Genomic DNA, 18784 nt, shown 5'->3' on the forward strand with positions numbered 1-18784 from the left:
TAAATGGTACCAAGAATTTAGTGTAACATATAGCAACAATAAATCAAAACTCCCACTTATAAGTAGGGTATAAAAATGCTTAAAGAAATAAATATAACATAAACAATAAATAATGATTAAATAATATAAAACATAGATTATTACCTTTTAATAACCTTATTATCATACCAAGAGCTTCACCTTTTCATCTCAACCTTGGGAAGTTAGCTACTCATTATTCAAAGTATAAAACTTTGAATATGAAATTAACATGTTAATTATTTTTAAATGATGAAATAAAGGAAAAATAAAGAGAGAAATATTATGAACTCAAAGATTTGTTCATAGAATGAGGGATATCTCAATTCATTACAATGCACCCCTATTTATAGCCAAATTTGGGGAGATAACCACAAATAAAATATTATTTTTTACACATAAGTATTCATTGGTGTTCCAAGAAATTATATTTTAATACACATCACTTTTGAAAATCTTCCCATCCAATTTTGCTTCTCCACATAAATAAAACATGTGGATAATTGAGTTGTTTGAATTGTGGTATTTTATTTTAACCATTTGACCAAGTAGTTTGAGAGATATGGTCAAAATACTAGAGCATGGTAAAACTGCCACTCTTTTGGTAACTTTTTTTGTTGCTTAATTTGATCCCAATTGTGAGAAGATTTTTATCTCATGCTTGTCACCAATATTGTAGATATTATCAACTTTCTACAGGTCCAAGAATCATCTTAATCCCAAACGCCAAGTTTATTCTTGTTTTATCGAACCTGTAAAAATAATAAAAACTTATAATTACACAACAACTTATTTTTTATACAATTTATTATAAAACATATAATATTTAAACATTGAATAAAACAAAAACTATAAATTTATATTATAAAACATTTATTTAATGTATAATTTTTATGTTTATCAACTGCTGTTTTCAAATTGTTTTGATCAGTTAGAGTATCCGTCAGTTCAGTTGTCAACATAATTGAACTGATGAATGCAAAAACTAATCTACCATTTTTCAGTTATTTAGTTAAATAAGTTAAAATATTTTCTAATAACAGTCTTCTTCACGAAGAATTACTTCGAGTTTCTTCCGCTTGGTTTTAAACCAAATTCGATATAATTAATCGGTGTTAACATTCTTAGAACACGAGCTATTGCAGCTCATTGGAGAATATAGTGTTCGAAATACCTTCGAAGACACTAGCACACTCGATCCTTCAAAGTTTCATTTATAAAACCTGCACAAGTTCATTGATTATTTATATTCTAAACTACTCTAAATAAGTAACATAAAAAAATTTTAATTGATTATTATTGATTATTTATAATGTAAATTACTCTAAATAAGTAACAAAAAAATTATTATTTGACAGTCCTTCTAACGGACGGGCAGCCCCAAAAACCTATCTTATGGGCCACTTATTAGGGTTAATCTTGGGCTTTTCCCTTTGAATAATTTGTTCATCTACCCTAATAATAACAATAAAAACAAAAGTTTCGTTGAAATAGTAATTGTCCAATTTGATTATTTTGGGTAAATTGTTTATTAATTAAATTTTCACAAGCCAAGATGAAGTAAATCGGTTATTAATTCAAATTTTCATTTTATACTTGTTCCCTTAGCTTATTATTTTTCTGGAATGACCGCTCAAGGCAAGACATGCTATTATTGAACATGATAAAAACATACGGAGGAGATGAATTAGGCCAATATATATGAGAAGATTAATTACTTACTTTGAATCAATCTCGAACAGATTTTTTTTTTCTTGGTTTGACTTCGAATCATCCTCCATTTTTGGAGAAGAGTATATATGTAGATATTGGGAGATTTGTAGAGAATTATGATAGATCATCTAGTCAAAATCCGTGTCTGAGTTATTTCGTGTGCGATTTTTTTAGTGATTTTTGTGAGTATTTTAATGTTTTGATTAATTATATTAATCAACATCGAATTTGACTCCTAAAGATCCGATTTATCCATAATAACACACATAAATCCATGAATTATTGATTTCCTCGTATTTATATCAATTAATAATAATAATATAAAAATAGGGTATCACTTGCAAGACTATAGAAAGGATGTACATTACTTTTCAATGAGAGTAGAGTTTTCTTGCCCAAAAATCAATCAAGCTGTGTTTGGGCTAAAATAATTAATTATGAAAGCCAAATTTAATTACAAGCCCAATTAAATTATGGGCCCGTCAAATGTAGCGGATTAATTTCTAACAAGTCCAACCAACCACATAGCGCTGAAGATGAAAAAGATCATGGGAAGACAGGCACAGATCGTGAGAAAGTAGTGGAAAAGATCATGGGCTCATGGGAGAGTGGAGAGAAACGGCACAACGCAGGGAAGAAAAAGACATCGGCAAACAACACTAAACACACACAACTCAACTCAGCAAAAATCTGCAAAATACTCTCTGCTAAAAATTCAATCTTCAAGCATTAGTTTTTCAAGCTTTCCAGTATATTTCTAGCATTTTACGTGTTCTCGTTTTAGATTTCAACAACAAGTTATTAAATTTTTTAACTTTTGATGAATTCCTACAGTTTTGTAAATTCAAAATCATGTCAGGGGTTTGTTTGCATCAATTTCCAATAGTTTTCTTTATTTTGGCATTGCATTTGTTTTAGGAGACTAGAACTGACGATCGAATTTAGAATTCACGTCGCTTGAGTTTTTAGAAGTTAGATTTTATCATTTTCACACAAACTGGTGCAACTTCGCACCTGGCACGCCCGCAAATTTCAATATTGTGCAAACATATTTTTGGCACGCCCAGTGGAACTGAACTATGCCGCGAAGAAGAAAAGAAAATGTCAATCAGGAGAGTGGGGAGTCTCTGACTAATCAAGAGGGAACTCAGGTTCCACAGCCAGAGCAACCTACTGTTGAACCAAATGCTGAAGAAGTAGATTTGCAGATTCCTACTACGTACTATCAAGTCTCAAACAGGGTGATGGAAGAGTTGACCGCTATAAAGATTGAGGAGATCTCACTGGCCTTGTCTAAGGCGATGGCTGACTGTTTGAAGACCATTTTGTGTAAACTGAGTCAGTCTCTTCGAGGAGAGAAAAATATCACTGTCAAAGAAGCTGATTAGGGAAGCAACCAAGTTCATGAATCTGATCAGGGAGTAGGAAACTCGAGGGCCGGCGATCCCCGCCGCCCAGAGTTTACTCTCCTAAATCATCCAGAAAGAAGGTATACACCACCTCACAAGAGAGAAGAAACCTTAGGAGGGAGGGCTCAGCCACATCCACGTGCTCATGGAGTGGGGAGCTCGAAGCAACCTGTTACTCAGGTGTACAGCGTGACAAATCTTCTGTACCAACCGGGAGCTTATGATGACATATCGCACATGGATTATCCAGGAGTAGATGGGGGTTTCCCAGGAGGTAATGTTGGTTTAAATGCATTGTTTCAAGCTCGGGGGGCAAATCATTACCATCACCCACTCCTAGCTCGGAACATTCACATGATTGATCCGGAGATGGTGAGAGAGACGATTCAAGAGCTATATGGGCCGGATTTGAGACAGATAGGCCGCCCGGAGTTCCACAAACCATATCCGGACTATATAGACGTGAATAACCCGTACCCAAGGGGTTATAGAGTTCATGATTTCGATTTATTCTCCGGGGAGGATGTCCAGTCCAGCATCGAGCACATAGCCAGGTTTACCATCCAGTGCGGGGAATTGGCCAACCTGGAGAACTTCAACAATTTAAAGTTGCGGCTATTCCGGAATTCTCTCACAAGGACTGCGTTTGCAAGGTATGCCTCACTCCCTAGAAATTCAGTGATGAGTTGGCAAGAGATGGAAAGACAATTTCATATCTAATTATATAGAACAGAGCCAGAAGTGTGTATTGCCGATTTGTCCAGAGTAACCCAAAAGAAAGGGAATCTGTGGAGTCTTTTATCGACAGGTTCAAAAAGATGAAAAATAGGTGCAAGGTGTTCTTACCTGAGACCGAGTTCGTGAAGATGGCACAAAAAGGGCTGGATTTTGACTCAAGAAAGAAATTTCAAGGCATGGAGTTCAGGGACTTCTTCGAGCTTGCTGCTAAAGTTGCTGAATATGAAAAACTGTTGCGGGAAGAGTCATACAAAAAGAAAACTGCTATAGGGTCCTATTATCAAGAGGTGGAAGATGTGGCACTGGCAGAAATTCGATCAGCTGGTTCTTGCACGGTTCGCCTGCTAAAAAAGAAGCCGGCAGAACTTGACAAGAAGAACAGCTCTCAACTCCCCAAAGATATACAGTATACATTTGATGTGTCAGAGACCGAGGAAGTTTTCGATTTTTTGGTAAAGGAAAAATTCATCACCTTTCCACCTGATCACAGGATGCCACCCAAGGAAGAGCTGAAAGGTCGAGAGTATTGTAAGTACCACAACTCCTACAACCACGCTACTAATTCTTGTTGGGTGTTCAAGAATATTTTGCATGACAGAATTAACAAGGGAGTCGTGAAGTTTCCTGAAAAACAAGAGGCCATGGCTGTGGATGATGACCCTTTTCCCCCAATAGCTTCTATTAATGTGAATGTGACAGATTTGAGAGATATTCTCAACAAGAAAAGAAACCGATCTTTTGCTGTGAAGACCGAGTAATTAAGAAATACTGGATCCCGAAGGGTCAATTTTTCGAGGCTAAAGAAAGGCATATTACTGATCAAGTAAGAACAGTTCAGAAATGTTTCCCCAGAGATGTTGGTGAATCCGCGGCCTATAGGCCGAGGAGCCAATGTTTCTTCGAGAAGTCAGTGCCTGAAAATCAATGGGTCAGAGGAGAATCATCTTGTGATCAACACCAAAGGTACTCAGGCAGGAGAAATGCATATGAAGTTGAGTCACGAAGAGTGGAAACCAGGAAAATATCAGCTGATCAAGGCAGAGAGCAGCATGCATAAGAAATCTCAAAAGGAAAAATGATTGAAAGTAGAATACCAAGGCCCAGGTACGTCCTTCCAGCTAGAGGGGAGTTCAGTGAGTCTTGGAGGGTGGCCCAACACAAAAAGTTCCCTAGGCCACCGACTAGGACTCAAAAGAGACGGCTGTTGAGGGAAAGAACTATTGCAAGAAGAGAGGAGTCCGCTAAGTTGAGAAATGAACCCACAATTGATGTTCCAGTCTCCAGAAATCCAGTGGGGAGTAAATCCAAGTTTGGAAGATCGGCGACTGAGGATAAGTTTGTAGAGGATGATGATGATTTGTTAAGCTAAGAGGATGATCAAAAAAGAAAAACAATTAATTTTTGCGTTGGAGAGTTTCACATCACTGTGGATTGTGCCACAGGAGAGGTGATACTACCAGAGAGGTTTAAAATGATAGAAGAAGAGAATGGGGAGTTGACGTCCCAAGAGTCAGTGCCAAAGGAAGAGCATGTGAATAAACTCCCTGAAACGAGTTCAAGAGTGATTATAAAGGAAGATCACCCAAATAAGCCTAAAAAGGTGATACTTGAAAAGCATACACTGGCCATGACCAAGTACATAAGGCCGTTGTACATCAAGGCCCATGTCAATGGGAAACCAGTGTCTAGGGTCTTGATTGACAATGGCTCAGCTGTGAATGTTCTTTCAGTAAGAATGTTAAGAAATCTGGGAGAAACTGAAGAAGATTTGATCTCTATTGAGGTTTCTGTTGCTGCATTTACCGGGGAAACCACCAAGACCATTGGAGTATTCCCCGCTGATGTTACTGTAGGGAGCATGTCGTCTTTATGTGCATTTTTCGTGGTAAACTCCTCCGCCAACTTCCAAGCGTTGTTGGGCAGATTTTGGATCCATGCAAACCAGTGCATCCCATCTTCAATGCACCAACTGTTGTTATTTTGGAAAGGGGATGACGTAGAGGTTGTAGAAGCGGATGGACAGCCGTTTCAAACAAGTGCAAGTGCAGTGGAGGCCAGATATTACAACGGGGATTTTGGGCTTATCAAAATTCATAACAATAGCAAGAAAGAAAGCCCACTGTACATGCAAACACCAACTCCAAGCTCGGTGTTGGAAAGAATCCTCAAGCCTACTGTTATCGTGCTGCCTAGGCCAATGATTCAACCGCTAATTGAGGAGGTTGATGATTGAAATGAACCAAAAGGGGAAAGAGGTAGCTGCAACCTCTATATGGAAGGCGCGTGTGCAGCAAGTACTGGACAAATTGGAAGAAGAGGAAGCATGGGACACCTACGGAACTGAGGTTGTCCAATAAGAAGAATACGAAGAGAATGAACTCCAAGTTGATGAATTGTTGATGGCGCCATCTCAAATGGAAGATGACCAACACGAAGTACAAGACCCGTTGGAAGAAATTAACTTGGGGGAGCTTGAGAATCTAAAAGTGGTATATGTGAGAAAGTTACTGGAAGAGCAGTTGAAGCAAGATTTGATCAATGTGCTGAAAGAATACAAAGACTGTTTTGCATGGAGTTATGATGACATGCCAGGGTTGGACCGAAAATTGGTCGAACACCGACTTCCACTCAAAGAAGGTTTTAAACCATTTCAACAGCCATCTCGTCGCATGTCAAAAGAAGTCGAGTTGAAAGTGAAAGAAGAAGTTGAGAAATTGTTAAAGGCCAAGTTTATAAAATCGATCAGATATACCGAATGGCTTTCAAACATTGTGCCAGTCATGAAAAAGAATGGCAAGGTCAGAATATGCATCGACTTCCGAGACTTGAACTGTGCAACTCCCAAAGATGTATATGCGATGCCGATACCTGATATGTTGATTGATTCAATGGCTAGACATGAGTTGTTATCTTTCATGGATGGATTCTCGGGCTACAATCAGATCAAAATAGCAGAAACAGACACTCACAAAACAGCATTCAGGTGCACAGGAGCTGTTGGTACGTTTGAGTGGCTTGTCATGCCATTCGGGCTAACAAACGCAGGCGCCACGTATCAAAGGGCTATGAACTCGATCTTTCATGATATGATAGGGCACCACATTGAAGCGTATATAGATGATATTGTCATGAAATCTAAACAAGCTGATGATCACATCGAACATTTGAGGAAGAGCTTCCAAAGAATGAGGCAACATGAGTTGAAGTTAAATCCATTGAAATGTGCCTTTGGCATGAAAGCAGGAAACTTTTTGGGATTTTTTGTTCATGAGAGGGGAGTTGAAGTGGATAAAAACAAAACCAAAGCTATTATGAAAGCAATCCCACCCAAAATCAAGAAAGAGTTACAAAGTTTTCTTGGGCAATTAAATTACTTGAGGCGTTTTATCTCTAATCTTGTAAGGAAAACAAAAGACTTCTCACAATTGTTGAAGCTCAAAGACAGCAGGGAGTTCAAATGGGAAGAGTCGCATCAGAAAGCTTTTGATGTGATCAAGAGATATTTATTTAATCCACATGTTCTTATGCCTCCCAGATATGGAATGCCCCTTAAATTATATATCTCTACTGCTCATGAATCAATTGGATGTCTACTAGTTCAAAATAATCACGAAGGAAATGAGCAAGCTATCTATTATTTGAGTAGATTCCTTAATCCAGTAGATGTGAAATACTCTGTAATTGAGAAGCTATGCTTGACATTGTATTATGCATGTACTAAGTTAAGACATTATTTGATTCAATCAAGAATATTTGTGATGGCTAAAACCGATTTGATTAAGTAAATGCCTAATAGACCCATCCTCTCTGGGCGGATTGGTAAATGGTCTTTAGCATTGGCTGAGTTTACATTGACCTACTACCCCAAAAATCAGTAAAAGGCCAAGCTATAGCCGATTTTTTAGCTGAACGTCCTTCACTTGATGAGTTTATTGGAGAGCTGGTTGGCTTTCCAGTTTGTGGAGTGGGAGTTCGACCGTGGGAGTTGAAGTTCGATGGATCGAGTACAGAAACAACAACTGGAGCTGGTATTGTGATCACCTCCCCAAGAGGTGTGAAAACCGCTCTATCCTTTAATTTGGATTTTCCATTCACCAACAATCAGGCGGAATACGAAGCACTGATCATTGGATTGGAAATTCTGAAAGATTTAGGGGCGAGAGAATTGTTAATATCAGGGGATTCTCAGCTAGTACTCAAACAGCTATCAGGGGAGTTTAAATGCACAAGTTTGTCATTGGCTCCATACTATACCGCGGCATCCCAACTTCTAAATGATTTTGAAGAAGTGTCGCTGGTACACGTCCCAAGACAAGAAAATTGGGAGGCAGACGAGTTAGCACAAGTTGCTACGGGATTGAAGATATCTCCAGAACTTACACATAGGCTAGTGTTGATTCAGAAGAAAAACCACCCTTCAATTCATCAAAGAGGGATTCAAGTAGACACGCTCAACTTGGATATAAACTTAGCTGGGGACTGGAGGGATGACATGAAGCAGGTGTAATGCCCGAATTTTAAAAAAAATAAAATTGTGGTAGTAGTTGTGATGGGTTATGGCTTTACGTTATCGTATGAATGGTAATGAATGTTAAAGAATAGAACAGATAATGGATGGGTAGAATCAAAGGTTGAATTTGAGCTAAATAGGTAATGGAAGTGCAGAAACGGTATGAAAGATGTGGCAGTAATTGTGGTTTTTAGCATAATGTTTTGTATATTGATCCTATTGATGTGAGGATACTTTTATTAGAAAGATAAGACATAAGGCTATAACTTTCTTATTTTAAGTTTTGGTCAAATCATTAGGGAAGACGAGCCAAAAGCGCCCCGAAGTGTGTCGTGCGTATCGTCGTTCCTATAATGACAAATGTTGAGAGATTGAGCATAACCTTTTACTCAGACCTCCAAATGACATGAGGCTAATTGGAGATGCAAGCCAAGACATAGGGCTACAACTTTGTAGTTTACCACTTTCGCAAATTCTGAAGTTAAAAATACGTTTTGGGCAGAATACTGCGCGCCATCGCGCGGGGTGCGGAAACTTTGGGTGTTGGGCAGTATGGTGCGCGCCCCTGTGCCAAAACACGCGCCATGGCGCCCAGCACTTGTACAAAAAACGTGTTTTGAGGTTTGGATGGTATATAATAGATTGGGGAATGATTTTTGTATCATTTCTTCTCCTTCTCTCTCTTTATCGGTTTGGAAGCTAGGGTTCCTCATTTCTCCTTCAATCCAATTTCTTCCAAGACATTAATCTTTGATTGAAGCCTTAATCTTCGCTTGGAGATTTGAAGTTCTTCTCCTCAAGAGTTTAGAAGCAAGGTAAGAAAGCTTATTTCCTTGGGTTAGTGATTGAAGGGAAAACAATGGGTTGTTTGGTTTGAGTGTTGAGGTAAAGTTGTTAATATAATGATTGATGGTATTGTATGTATTGATATTTTGGAAAAGAAATGGAATTGTAGAGGAGCTAACTTTTTAGCATGCACGTCATGTGTTTGACAAAATGATTCAATGAATGTTTTTATGTCATATTACGGTTAAGAAATGATATGGATTCCTTCTTTATACAATTGTTGGGATTTGAGTTTTCTTGAATATCAAAATTCGGATCTTGATTAGAAGCATTATTGAATTAATTATGAATTTTGTACAGAAATTGCTCTGTTTTGATAAATGATCCGAGTTCTTGAGTTATAGTAGACTTCGAAGGTTCAAGACTTCTCACCTACACATTTCGATCTTCTTTTGGTAATATTTGAAAGCTATGTTACGGTCGGTAACATACGAGGTAAAAGTATAATTTTTATTTTAAATTGAAAATTCTATGGCTCGATGAATTACTTGTGATTTGATGATGATTGTGGCCTTGAGATGAGTTTATTATAATATCGAAATGATGCTATTGATTTGCATCATTACATTGCATATTGAGCCACTTGTTGATTCAGATTTGATATGGCGGAGGTCGCCTTGATTTATTGATTTGTTGGACGTATGGGGCTATAGTTGAGTTGGCATAGTGTATGCGGAGGTCGCTGCTATGGCCTGAACACTCTCTATATGCGCACCATAGTCCTGGGATTGTAGAACACAGCACCCCACCTCGAGCGGATGAGTCGGTGGATGTTGCTGGGGGATTCTCTTTCCTTGGGTACCCTATGACCAGATGATTCACTTGATCTTGAGATTTATTGATAGCCCACAGCTTCTGATCATGCATTGCATTATATTGCATCTTTATGAATTTAATATGAAATATTTGTCACTTTAATTCTCATATGTTATTGATTGTATCATACTGGGTTTATACTCACCGGCATGTCCGGTACCTCTTGTTTTCATGTGCTTGACGGTAGGTGAGGCGAGGCTTGGGATGCCAGAGTCCAGCTCAAGGCGAGGAGATACGAGTTAGAGTGGGATTCTCGGGTCTTAGGAGCTATTTTATGATGTTGGGATTTCTTTATTTTGGCATGTTGAAAATTATATTTCAAACATTTGAGACAATTAAATTATTTTGACGATGTTTATGTGGATTTGTGAACCACAAATTATGTATTTTACTCGATCATTTGGTTTGTTACAATTATAATTATTAGTATTAGATATCGGACCCGGGGCCCCACATTAGGTGGTATCAGAGCGTAAGATATTTGGGAACAGGGTAGATCGAGTCAGTTCGAATTGATTGATCATGTGATATATTTGTTAGCATTTTCATTGTGCTATGATGTGAAATATATGATTTAAATTGAGATATGATATTGTTGAGTTTTATTCGAGATTTTTGAGATTGTTGAGTCTCAAGAGCCAGAGATGATTGATACAAGATTGAGATGATTATGATATTGTGATTTTATCTGTGTTTGATCTATTGTATATCAGACATGGCTACTCGAGGTAGAGGTCGTGGTAGACATAGACAGAACGTACCAGTGGCACAAGATCAGGGCAGTGCTACTCATACTCATATGGATATTACTCCAACTCCGATGGAGATACTGTTAGCTAGATTTCAGTCTTTGCACCCACCGATGTTGAAGGGTACCGAGAATACATTAGAGTGTGAGAACTGGTTGGAGAATATGGATCAATTATTTGAATCTCTTGAGTATCCAGATGATCGTAGAATCAAGTTAGTTGTGATGTTGCTAAGAGTTGGTGGATCATGACCAAGAAAGCTTTAGAGGGTCGAGATACGATTGTTACCTGGGATATTTTTAAATCTGAATTTTATCAGCGTTTCTTTCCTACCTCTTACAGGAAAGATAGGGGAGCCGAGTTTGCAAATTTAAAGCAGGAAAATTTGAATATTGAGGACTATGTTGCTAAGTTCTCGAATTTACTGAGATTTGCTCCTCATGTAGCATCCGATGAAGAAGCTAAGGCCGATCACTTCATAAATGGTCTTAACCCTGATATCTTTACCTTGGTTAATACCGGAAGGCCTAACACTTTTGCTGAGGCTCTTGATCGAGCCAAGGGAGCTGAAACCGGAATCATTAGGCAGAGAGGTTCTCAGATGCAACGACCCCAACAGCCACAGTATAGACAGCAGTTCAGACAGGGTAATAATGGCGGTAACAGTGGCAACATAAGAGAGCAGTTTCGGGCTAGAGGCAAGCAATTTAAGAGGCATGGCAGTAATTTTTCGAGTTTTAGTGGATCGAGACAGTCTGGTTCAGTTCAGAGCACTGGTTATTCAAGTCCGACTTGTGGTCAGTGTGGTGGTAGACATTATACCGATCAGTGTAGAGGAATCTCGGGAGCTTGCCACTTGTGTAACCAGGTGGGACACTATGCTCGAGTGTGTCCTAACCGTGGCAGTGATATGTCTCAGAGTGGGGGATCATCGAGACAGACACCTCACCAGAATCGTCAGAACCCTACAGTTCATTCCTATCAGCAGTCAAACCGATCAGATCANCTTGTGTAACCAAGTGGGACACTATGCTCGAGTGTGTCCTAACCGTGGCAGTGAAATATCTCAGAGTGGGGGATCATCGAGACAGACACCTCACCAAAATCGTCAGACCCCTACAGTTCATTTTTATCAGCAATCAAACTGGACAGATCAGAACAAACAGAGTGGTAGCCACAGGGTAGGACAGCCACCTAGACAGCAGGCTCGAGTTTTTGCACTCAATGAGGATGAGGCACATAATGCTCCAGATAATGTCATTGCAGGTAATTGTTTTCTATCAGGTTATACTGCTTATGTTTTGATAGATACTGGTGCATCACATACTTTCATAGCTGAGCTCTTTCTCTCGTTGCATTCATTGCATTCTATGCCATTATCATCTACATTATCTATTTCTGCTCCACTGGGCAAAGTGATGAAGTCAGCTGAAATGATAAATGGTTGTGAATTTCGTTATGAGGATAATGTCATTGAACTTGATTGTATTGTGTTGGAGATGTCAGATTTTGACTGCATAGTTGGCATTGACATGCTGACAAGATTCAGGGCTTCTGTAGATTGTTTTCAGAAGATTGTTAAGTTTAGGCCTGATATGACAGATCACTGGACATTCTATGGTAAGGGTTCTCGAGCTAAGATTCCTTTGATATCTGTTTTGTCCATGACTCGTCTGTTGCAGAAAGGAGCAGAATGTTTCTTGGTTTATGCAATTGATATCTCAAGGTCAGTACCTAAATTGGCAGATATTCCAATTGTTAGTGAATTTTCAGATGTATTTCCAGATGAAATTCCAGGATTTCCTCCAGTCCGAGAGATTGAGTTCAACATTGAGTTGATGCCAGGTACACAGCCTATTTCTAGAGCTCCTTATAGGATGGCGTCAATTGAACTGAAGGAACTAAAGGAACAACTTGAGGATCTAATGCTAAAGGATATATAAGACCAAGTGTTTCACCTTGGGGTGCTCCGGTTTTATTCGTGAAGAAGAAAGATGGGTCTATGAGGCTTTGTGTCGATTATAGACAGTTGAATAAACCCACAGTAAAGAATAAGTATCCTTTGCCAAGGATTGATGATCTCTTTGACCAGTTGCAGGGTTCTTCTGTATATTCTAATATTGATTTAAGATCTGGATATCATCAGTTAAGAGTTAGAGAGGCAGATGTGCCTAAGACTGCTTTTCATACCAGGTATGGGCATTTTGAATGTTTGGTTATGCCTTTTGGGTTGACCAATGCACCTGCGGTATTTATGGATTTGATGAACCGTGTGTTTCAAAGGTATATAGATCAATTTGTTGTGATATTCATTGATGATATTCTTATTTATTCAAAATCTGAATTTGAGCATGCCGAGCACTTGAGAACTGTTTTGCAGATGTTGAGAACTGAAATGTTGTATGCTAAATTATCCAAATGTGAGTTTTGGTTGGATATAGTGGTTTTCCTTGGGCAGGTGATTTCAAGGGCCGGTATATCAGTTGATCCGAGTAAAGTTGAGGCAGTCATCAATTGATCTAGACCGACATCAGTTCCTGAGGTACGTAGTTTTATGGGTTTGGCAGGCTATTATCGCAGATTTATTAAAGGATTCTCACAGATTGCGAGGCCAATTACTCAGCTGACACAAAAGAATGCACCATTTATTTGGTCACAGACATGTGAGGCTAGTTTTGTTGAACTTAAGCAGAGATTGACTAGTGCTCCAGTTCTGACTATTCCATCAGGTGTAGGAGGATTTACAGTGCACACTGATGGTTCACATCAAGGACTGGGTTGTGTATTAATGCAGCATGGCCGTGTTGTTGCCTATGCTTCACGACAGTTGAAGCCACATGAGTCTAGATACCCAGTGCATGACTTGGAACTAGCAGCAGTGGTTTTTGCCTTAAAGATTTGGCGTCACTACTTGTATGGTGAGAAATCTGAGATATTCACTGATCATAAGAGTTTGAAATACCTCTTTTCACAAGCGGAGTGGAACATGAGACAGAGACGTTGGTTAGACTTGTTGAAAGACTATGATTGCGAAATAAAATATTATCCAGGCAAGTCTAATGCAGCAGCCGATGCTTTGAGCAGAAAAGTATGCAGTATGTCCTTGATCACTAGCAGTGTATCTGATCTAGTAGAAGAATGTTGTCTTTCTGGTTTGGATTTTGTGGTAGACACTCAACCTGTAATAGTATTTGTGATTCAGGCAGAACCAGAGTTGTTTGTAAAAATTAGAGAAGCCCAAAGGTTAGATCAAAGCATTCAGAAATCAGTTGAACTCGTCAGATCAGGACATCGATCAGAATTTCAGGTGAATAATGAGGGTATTTTGTTTGTGAATGATCGTATTGTAGTTCCTAATATTTCAGAGTTGAGGATGCAGATTTTGCGTGATGCTCATTGCAGTAAATTCAGTGTACATCCTGGAAGTAAAAAGATGTACAATGACTTGAAGAAACGATTTTGGTGGAAAAGAATGGAATCTGACATAGCAGAATTTGTATCTCGTTGTTTAAATTGTCAACAAGTGAAAGCAGAAAGAAAGCGACCAGGAGGTCTTTTGCATAGCCTTAAGGTTCCAGAATGGAAGTGGGACCATGTCACCATGGACTTTGTCACGAAATTCCCGAGGTCGTCGAGGGGTTGCGATGCAATTTGGGTTATCGTTGACAGATTAACTAAGTCTTCGTGTTTCATTCCTTATCAGATGACATATAGGCATGATCAGATGGCCAGATTGTACATCAGAGAATTTTTGAGATTGCATGGTGTGCCTAAGTCAATTGTATCAGATCGTGATCCCAGATTTTCTTCTCATTTTTGGCAGAGTTTACAAGAGGCCCTTGGTACTCGTTTGCATTTGAGTACAGCATATCATCCTCAGACAGACGGACAGTCAGAACGTACTATTCAGACATTAAAGGATATGCTGAGAGCTGTAGTTATGGATTTTGGCATTGGTTGGCAGGATTCGTTACCACTTGTCGAGTTTTCTTATAACAACAGTTATCAAGTGAGCATTGGAATGTCACCATTTGAAGCATTATATGGCAGGAAGTGTCGATCTCCTTTGTATTGGGACGATTTATCTGAAGCACCAATTGTAGGACCTGATATGATAAGAGATATGACAGAGAAGGTGAAATTGATTCAGAGTCGTATGCGAGCTGCTCAGGATAGGCAGGCTAAGTATGCTAACATCAGGAGACGACCATTGATTTTTGAGAAAGGTGACAGAGTTTTTCTGAAACTATCTCCTTTCCATGGTACAGTTAGATTTGGAAAGAAAGGAAAATTATCACCGAGATTTGTAGGTCCGTATGAGATTTCGGAACGTGTTGGTGATTTAGCTTATAGATTAGCTCTTCCTCCTGCATTATCAGGTGTTCATGATTTTTTTCATGTGTCTATGTTGAGGAAATATCATCCAGATCCTTCTCATGTACTTCCACCCGATGAAGTTGAGTTAGATCAGAATTTGAGCTACATTGAGAGACCGATTAAAATTCTAGATAGATAAGATAAGCAACTCAGAAAATAAATTGATACCGTTGATTAAAGTACAGTGGAACAGACATGGTGTCGAAGAGGCAACTTGAGAATTAGAAGATAAAATGAGACATAAATATCCAGAGTTATTCAAATGAAGTACGCTTCTATTCTCGGTTTTATTTTCAGTATTGATCATTACATCTTAGACTTGAAAGAGATGATTGATTTCGAGGATGAAATCTATTTTTAGAGGAGAGGAATTGTAATGTCCGAATTTTGAAAAAAAATAAAATTGTGGCAGTAGTTGTGATGGGTTATGGCTTTACGTTATCGTATGAATGGTAATGAATGTTATAGAATGGAATAGATAATGGATGGGTAGAATCAAAGGTTGAATTTGAGCTAAATAGGTAATGGAAGTGCAGAAACGGTATGAAAAATGTGGCAGTAGTTGTGGTTTTTAGCATAATATTTTGTATATTGATCCAATTTATGTGAGGCTACTTTTATTAGAAATATAAGACATAAGGCTATAACTTTCTTATTTTGAGGTTTGGTGAAATCATTAGGAAAGACGAGCCAAAAGCGCCCCGAAATGTGTCGTGCGTATCGTCGTTCCTACAATGACACATGTTGGGAGATTGAGCATAACTTTTTACTCAGACCTTCAAATGACATGAGGCCAATTGGAGATGCAAGACAAGACATAGGGCTACAACTTTGTAGTTTACCACTTTCGCAAATTCTTAAGGTAAAAATATGGTTTGGGCAGAATACTGCGCGCCATCGCTCAGGATCCGGCGCCCTAGCTCGCGGGGTGCTGAAACTTTGGGTGTTGGGCAGTATGGTGCGCGCCCCTATGCCAAAACACGCGCCATGGCGCCCAGCACTTGTACAAAAAACGTGTTTTGAGGTTTGGATGGTATATAATAGATTGGGGAATGATTTTTGTATCATTTCTTCTCCTTCTCTTCTCTCTATCGGTTTGGAAGCTAGGGTTCCTCATTTCTCCTTCAATCCAATTTCTTCCAAGACATTAATCTTTGATTGAAGCCTTAATCTTTGCTTGGAGATTTGAAGTTCTTCTCCTCAAGAGTTTAGAAGCAAGGTAAGAAAGCTTATTTCCTTGGGTTAGTGATTGAAGGGAAAACAATGGGTTGTTTGGTTTGAGTGTTGAGGTAAAGTTGTTAATATAATGATTGATGGTATTGTATGTATTGATATTTTGGAAAAGAAATGAAATTGTAGAGGAGCTAACTCTTTAGCACGCACGTCACGTGTTTGACAAAATGATTCAATGAATGTTTTTATGTCATATTACGGTTAAGAAATGATATGGATTCCTTCTTTATACAATTGTTGGGATTTGAGTTTTCTTGAATATCAAAATTGCGGATCTTGATTCGAAGCATTATTGAATTAATTATGAATTTTGTACAGAAATTGCTCTGTTTTGATAAATGATCCGAGTTCTTGAGTTATAGTAGACTNTCTTGAGATTTATTGATAGCCCACAGCTTCTGATCATGCATTGCATTATATTGCATCTTTATGAATTTAATATGAAATATTTGTCACTTTAATTCTCATATGTTATTGATTGTATCATACTGGGTTTATACTCACCGGCATGTCCTGTACCTCTTGTTTTCATGTGCTTGACGGTAGGTGAGGCGAGGCTTGGGATGCCAAAGTCCAGCTCAAGGCGAGGAGATACGAGTTAGAGTGGGATTCTCGGGTCTTATGAGCTATTTTATGATGTTGGGATTTCTTTATTTTGGCATGTTGAAAATTATATTTCAAACATTTGAGACAATTAAATTATTTTGACGATGTTTATGTGGATTTGTGAACCACAAATTATGTATTTTACTCGATCATTTGGTTTGTTACAATTATAATTATTAGTATTAGATATCGGACCCGGGGCCCCACAGCAGGTGCTAGAATCAACCGGGAGAGATATTCCACACGGTTTAAAAATGAGAGCTCTTAATTACGTTCTAGTGGAGGGAGATTTGTACAGAAAAGGGTTAGATGGTCTGCTCCTCAGATGCATAGGCTTCCTGGAGGCTTTGGAGATCATGAAGCAAGTTCATGAGGGAGTGTGTGGAGCGCATCAATCTGGAATAAAGATGAGATGGTTGATAAGGAGGTATGGCTACTATTGGCCATCCATCCTGAAAGATTGCATCAAATATGCTAAGGGATGCCAGCCATGTCAGAAACATGGGAACATCCAAAGAATTCCGGCGGATGAACTCCACAGCGTCGTCAAACAATGGCCGTTCAAGGGCTGGGCCATGGACTTAATAGGGAAAATCTACCCAGCATCATCCAAAGGCCACTCGTTCATCCTTGTGGCCACAGATTTTTTCACCAAAGCAGTGCCTTTGAAGAAAGCGGAACAAGAGGACGTCATTAACTTTGTGAAAGGGAATATTATCCATAGATTTGGAATTCCAGAGTCACTAACCATGGATCAGGGAACTATGTTCACGGGCTCAGATATGAGAGAATTTGCAGCAGACTATGGAATCAAGTTGATAAACACGTCCCCTCATTATCCACAATCCAACGGACAAGCCGAAGCATCGAACAAAGTTTTGATAAAGATTCTACAGAAAATGATGGAAGAGAATCCCAGGGATTGGCCACGGCTATTATCAGAAACTTTGTGGGCATATAGAACATCCAAGAAGACTGCCAATGGAGTGAGCCCTTTTTTCCCTTACCTTCGGCCACGATGCAGTGCTCCTATTGGAGATTATGGTGTCATCAATGCGAGTGGCAAGGCAAAATGAACTTTCCCTTGAACATTATAATGAAGCAATGATCATGGAGTTAGAAGAATTGGATGAACTGAGAATCCAAGCGTACAATGCTCTGTTGCTACAGAAACAGAAAATTGCGAGAATCTACAACAAAAGAGTTAATAAGAAAAGCTTCAATGAAGGGGAGATAGTGTGGAAGGCTATACTGCCTTTAGGAACAAAGGATAGAGAGATGGGCAAATGGTCTCCCAATTGGGAGGGACCATTCAAAGTACATAAAGTGTTAGACGGAAATGCATATTGGTTTTCAAGTTTAGATGGACATCCACACAAAAGATGCATAAATGGCAAGTATCTCAAGCCATATTTTCCAAGTATGAGGGAAGAAGTAGAAAAAACCAGCGAATAAAGCGAACAGAAAGGCCGATATCCAGCGGGGAGTTGGCCTTTGAGGCCACTTCTGTATGGGTTTAGTTTTTAATTTCAAGATGTCATGTGAAGTAGGCTTTAGCGCCGCTGAAATAAATATCTGTTGTTTATGATTCAACAATATGGTTGATCGGAGAAAGTGGGACAGTAAGCCACTTTCATTATTTTGAATGCCCTTTGTTTCACTAGGGAGTCGGCCTTATGGCCACTTATTATACATGCATTCGGTCGATATTTCTTATGTTCTTATGGTACGAGAAATCATGGTGAAGTAGACCGTACCACCATTATATA

General features: G+C 38.9%; 1 protein-coding gene across 1 annotated transcript; it reads left to right on the plus strand.

The window, feature by feature from the left end:
* The first annotated feature begins 18119 nt into the window (after positions 1-18119).
* On the plus strand, positions 18120-18470 carry LOC140977673 (uncharacterized). Its single transcript, XM_073442417.1, has one exon. It carries the CDS (start codon positions 18120-18122, stop codon positions 18468-18470), a length of 351 nt encoding a protein of 116 aa, XP_073298518.1.
* The last annotated feature ends 314 nt before the right edge of the window (positions 18471-18784 follow it).

The sequence above is a fragment of the Primulina huaijiensis genome, chromosome 5 (assembly GCF_012295235.1).
Source record: "Primulina huaijiensis isolate GDHJ02 chromosome 5, ASM1229523v2, whole genome shotgun sequence".
In the NCBI taxonomy this organism is placed as follows: domain Eukaryota; kingdom Viridiplantae; phylum Streptophyta; class Magnoliopsida; order Lamiales; family Gesneriaceae; genus Primulina; species Primulina huaijiensis.

Excerpts from the sequence above, each read along its gene's own strand:
- LOC140977673 (XM_073442417.1), top strand. The coding sequence starts at position 18,120 with ATGATCATGGAGTTAGAAGAATTGGATGAACTGAGAATCCAAGCGTAC.